Source organism: Saimiri boliviensis, chromosome 14, assembly GCF_048565385.1.
Source record: "Saimiri boliviensis isolate mSaiBol1 chromosome 14, mSaiBol1.pri, whole genome shotgun sequence".
Taxonomy (NCBI): domain Eukaryota; kingdom Metazoa; phylum Chordata; class Mammalia; order Primates; family Cebidae; genus Saimiri; species Saimiri boliviensis.
In genome coordinates this window covers 16,089,546-16,094,495 of record NC_133462.1, presented here as the reverse complement: position 1 = coordinate 16,094,495, position 4,950 = coordinate 16,089,546, and the positions used below count along the sequence as shown (strand labels likewise).

The window sequence follows — 4,950 nt, the reverse complement described above, 5'->3', positions numbered from 1 at the left end:
CGCCGGCCCGGCCCCGCCCCTTGGGCTGCAGACCCCGCCCACACGCAGACCCCGCCCCGCCTTCCCTGGCGCGGCCACCGCCCCGCCACGCCCATTGGCCAGTCCCGGGCTGAGCATGCCTGAGAGCCTCGCCGAGTGCATCCTCCGGTCCGTCCTGGCTTGGGCTCCTTTCCCCTCCGTGACCCCTGACCTCAGATCCCCTCCAGCTCCGCGTCGGAAGGAGTTGTTTCTGGAAGAACCTTGGCAGCCCCACACCCCCAAATCTTCCCGCTTACCCCTTGGTTCCCCAGCCCGGCGGGGGCGGGCAGAAGCGGTGACGAGGCACTTTTTGCAAGGAAGGGGAGGGGGTATGAACAGACTAAGGCGTCCTGGAGCGCCATCGGTTCGGTTTTGGGAATGGGGGCGCCGGGCGGGGACCAGGGTGCGGTTCTGGCCGCTACGGCGCCCCCGCCGCCCCCTACGCCAGTCCTGTGGGTTTGGCAAAGCAGCTGGCAGGGGCATTAGGGCCCATTAGTAAAGGCGAGGTTGCCGGGAGCGAGCCTGCAGCCGAGAGGCACTGTGTGTGTGGGAGGCCTCAGCTGCTACAGCCCTCAGAGCAGGTGGTCAGCACGTCGGGGGGTGGGGAAGGGGAGAAGGAGGTTCCCGGCAACAGATGGCCCAGGCAGGGCTGGGGCTTTCAGACAAGGGGGTGTGGAGGGGCTGGCCATCTGCACCTGGAGGCCGCCGGCGAGCTCCTCCCCCTCTCCCCCCAACCCCAGCGCAGAGAAAAGAGCTGGGGGAAGGGGAAGGGGAAGGCTGCTTTTATTCCAACTGAAGGTTCCGCTCCCCCACCTCTACCCCTACCCTGGAACACACTGAGAGGCTGGAACCCGAGAGAAGGCAGCTGGTGGAGGAGCGAGGAAGGCAGAGGTGATGACTGCCTCCAGGACCACCATCTCGCCTTCTACTGGAGACCTGAGGCAGAGGTGAGGGCTCCCCCTGATGAGTCCGGATCTGCATAACGGCATGCTGGGGCCCAACGCTCCCTCAAATGCTGCCAAAGATAAGTTAACCACTTCCCTGGCTTAGAGTTCCCGGATGCCCACTTGGGAGTGGGGAGCCACAGGATCTAGGGCACGAAGTTGAGAGTTCCCCAGCCCCAGGGACCCTGAGCTGCTGGGCCAAGGAGGGGAGCCAGGCAAGACTGGAAAGCCCAAGGGGCTCCCCCGACCCAGGACAGATGGGGAAGGGATAAGAGGTCCCACAGCAGGTTATGGCCTGCTATGGGGACGCAATCCCCCCAGAGGCTGTCATGAGGGATCGGCCCTGGAGTCCCCTTTGATCGGGAGGCTGCCGGCAGTGGCTGTGTCTGGCTGGCGACTGGCCCAGTAGCGGTGGTAGGTGTCCTGGAAGAGGTCCCTACAGGCGATGCGGGCTCGGAGGCGGGCGCAGGCCAGGAAAGCCCCTGCTAGCTTGCGGTGCAGGGCATAGGTCTCCTCCGGTGGGGGGCACAGCCGGTGCCGCAGCAGCACCGGGATGAAGTCCTGTATGCGGCGGGCAGTTTCCCCGGACCCAAAGTCATAGTGGCCCTGGGTGGCGAAGGGTTCCCCCAGGATCATCACTGCCTCCACGTGGGCGTCAGAGAATGCCTGGGGGGGTAGGGACAGCAAAGGCAGCCAGTGTGGACACAGAGCCCTCCACTTAATCCAGAAAGCAGCAACGCGCAGCCTCCTCTCTCCAGTCTCCACCACCAACACAAGCCACGACTCCCCCAAGTGTGTAGCTTCGGCTCCTTCTAGAGCCTCGAAATAGACAAGCAGCTCCCTATTCCCCAAGTAAGCCCCCCTCACTTCCTTGCAGAGCCTCCAACAGACAAGTAGCCCTCTACTCTCTCTGCAACAGATAAGCAGCCCCCGGCCCTCCAGAGCAGATCCACGGTGCCCATGTTCCCAGGATTCCTGAGGAGGCAGGCAGCCGCCTCCCCCTCCTCTTCCCCACAGCCCCAGCAAGAGTAAGCCTCCCTCCTAGAGTCCCCCACTCCCCAAGTAGAGACACACAACCTCCACTCTCCCTAGTGGAGACAAGCCCCTCCTAGAATCCCCCAGTTCCCCGGGTATAGACATGCCCCATCCCCCACTCGAGTCCCTCAGTGGAGACAAGCAGCCCCCGACTGCCCTCCACCAAGACACCAGCCCCTTTCTCCCGGTGTCTCCCAACCTTGGTTTCAAAGCCTGTGAGGAATTTGAGGTCCCTGGACTTCTGTAGGACACGGTCTCTGTCTCTATCAGCTGCAGCCTTTACCACCTGGGGAGAGGGTGGGAATTAGAGGGACAAAGGCCGGGGTTCAAGGGGGCTCTGGAGAAGAGGAGCTGGAAGCTTGGGCCTCCCACGTACCCACCTCCATTCTCATCTGCCTGCGCCCTCCCTCACCTGGAAGCTTCTGCTCCCCACTCTGCCTGTCTGTGACTCCCTCAAAGACTGTTCCAGAGCCTGGGAGTGGAGGTGGTCAGGGATCCTGCCCACCTAGCCAGCAATATGGGGCCTGCCTGGGAACAGTCACAGTGAAACGGTGCAAGGAAGAAGTGTCGGGACTGCTCTTGGGTCCCAACACTCAACTGGATGGGTGAGCGTGCCCCAGAACTGCATCCATAGTTGCCAGGGGCCACCTCTCTGGCTCCTGCACTGGACTCTGAGCCCCGAGAAAGCAAGGATCCCAGCTGTGTGTAGTCCCACGGGGCACAGGGTCTGGCACTCAGGAGCCCCTGGGTGAACCTTGCTTCAGCAAATTAGCATGTGGAGCAAAGCAGCTCTCCAGTCGTCAGCTCATACATGTGGGGCAGGAGCTGTGGGCACGGACAGACATCCAGCTGGGGCTAGCTGGCTAGGGCCCCCTCCTGGCTCTGCCACCTGCCAGCTGAGAGACCAAAAAGTCACACTGCCTGTTGGGCCTCCACTTTCTCATCTGTGAAGTGGGGTGATGGAAGTCTCTTCTTCATGGGGCTGTTGGAAGGATAAAGATGGTGATGCCTGTGGAGTGCCTGGTGCTGTGTTTCATGCAGGAAGCACCATAAATATTATGATCTGCCACTATTAACAGGCGGGCATGGGGGGTCCTTGTTTCACAGAAGGGGAAGCAGACCCAGAGTAGGGGGTGGAACCTGGGTCCCACCAGTCACCACTGGGTTGCCCTTTTTTTGTGAGGAGAGGGATTCAGGATTAATTCCATTCCCTCTCTGCTCCCCCTGCACGAGCCTGTCTGGCCATCTGTCAGGCCTGTGGTCCTCAGAGGCCAGTGTGATGGGGTTTTATAAACTGGCAAAGGCGGCTGGGCGCAGTGGCTCATGCCTGTTATCCCAGCACTTTGGGAGGCCGAGGTGGGTGGATCACTTGAGGTCAGGAGTTAAGACCAGCCTGACCAAGATGGTGAAACCCTGTCTCTACTGAAAATACAGAAAAAATTTGCTGGGCGTGGTGGTGGGGGCCTGTAATCCCAGCTACTCAGGAGGCTGAGGCAGAGAACTGCTTGAAACCTGGGAGGCAGAGGTTGCAGTGAGCTGAGATTGCACAACTGCACTCCAGCCTGGGTGACAGAACAAGACTCTGTATCAAAAAAAAAAAAAAAAAAAAAAAAAAAAAAAAAAGGCCAGGCGTGGTGGCTCAGGCCTGTAATCCCAGCACTTTGGGAGGCCGAGGCGGTCGGATCACCTGAGGTCGGGAGTTTGAGACCAGTCTGACCAACAAGGAGAAACCCCGTCTCCACTAAATTACAAAAATTAGCCAGGCGTGGTGGTGCATGCCTGTAATCCCAGCTACTCAGGAGGCTGAGGCAGGAGAATCGCTTGAATCCGGGAGGCAGAGGTTGTGGTCAGCTGAGATTGTGCCATTGCACTCCAGCCTGGGCAACAAGAATGAAACTGTCTCAAAATAAGTAAATAAATAAACACACACTCCAGCCTGGGCAACAAGAGTGAAACTCTGTCTATAAATAAACAAACAAAGGGGTAGGAGGAGAGGTTATCAGTGGGGAGCAAGATGTCCTAGCTGCCCAAAGGCCTCGGCTTTGTACCTCAGTGGCCCACAGAGAGGGCCCCATGTGTATAGGGGGTTACCATCTCCTCCTTCCCGTTCGCTCAGAGCCCTGGACGCCTCCTCCCCGACTTCCAGCCCATCCGCTCCCATGGACTGTCTGGGCATCTCCCAGCCACCCCTCTGCCCCTCTCCACAGCTGCCCTAGGCTCCTGGCCCCCAGTCTTAGATGCCACTTCTTATTCAGAGGGAGTTTTCACATTCTGACTGCATCTCCTCCCTGCTCAAATCCTTTCCGCGCCTCCACAGGGCACCTGGATACAGTATGAGCTGCACAGCATGGCTTCTAAAATCCACAGTGATTCGCTGCAGCCTCAGCACTGGCTCCTGCCCTGCCCCCCACCTGCCCTCCCAGTCAGAACAGGAGCTTCCTTTGGGTCGTCTAGGGCCCTACTACTCCAAGTGTGGTCCCCATATGGTAGCCCTGGCATCACCTGGGCACATGTCAGAAGGCAGCATCTCTCGCCCACCTCCAGACCAGAATCTGCACCTTCACAGGATGGCCAGGCTTCACGTGCACATCCAAGTTTGAGAAGCACTGCCCTAATGGGAATATCCCTCATCACTGCCTGGCCTTGGCACATGTCTATCGGGAATACACCCTCCGACCCTTTTCCCAGTTGGCCCCCTCACCCCTCAGGTCTCAATGCTGGCACTTCCTCCTCCAGGAAGCCCTCCCTGGCTCCCCAGACTGGGTCAGGCTCCTCCTCTGGGCTCACAGTCCTCTGTGCTTCCCCCATCCCAGCCCTGTCCATGCTGGGTCCTCACTGTTGCCCCACTGGACTATGAGTTCTGTGAGGAGGGGCCTGGGCTGGACTCAGGTCACTGCTCTGTCTCCAGTTTTGCCTAGAATAGAGTTGGGCACAGAGAAGGAGTCCGAAAACA

General features: G+C 59.6%; 1 protein-coding gene across 8 annotated transcripts in view; it reads right to left on the bottom strand.

The window, feature by feature from the left end:
- Positions 1 to 784: 784 nt before the first annotated feature.
- Positions 785 to 4,950, bottom strand: part of COQ8B (coenzyme Q8B) — a 28,414-nt gene continuing 24,248 nt past the window's right edge. For 7 of the 8 annotated variants that reach the window (XM_039465894.2, XM_039465897.2, XM_010331031.3 and 4 more), the window contains 2 exons: positions 2,197 to 2,283; positions 785 to 1,628 (listed from right to left, as the gene is read on the bottom strand). In XM_039465894.2, the coding sequence (XP_039321828.1) occupies positions 1,290 to 1,628; positions 2,197 to 2,283 (426 nt within the window). In that variant the 3' untranslated portion in view covers positions 785 to 1,289. Of the gene's footprint in view, positions 1,629 to 2,196; positions 2,284 to 4,499; positions 4,604 to 4,950 lie in introns of those variants that run through there. The other variant, XM_039465898.2, reaches the window with a different exon arrangement.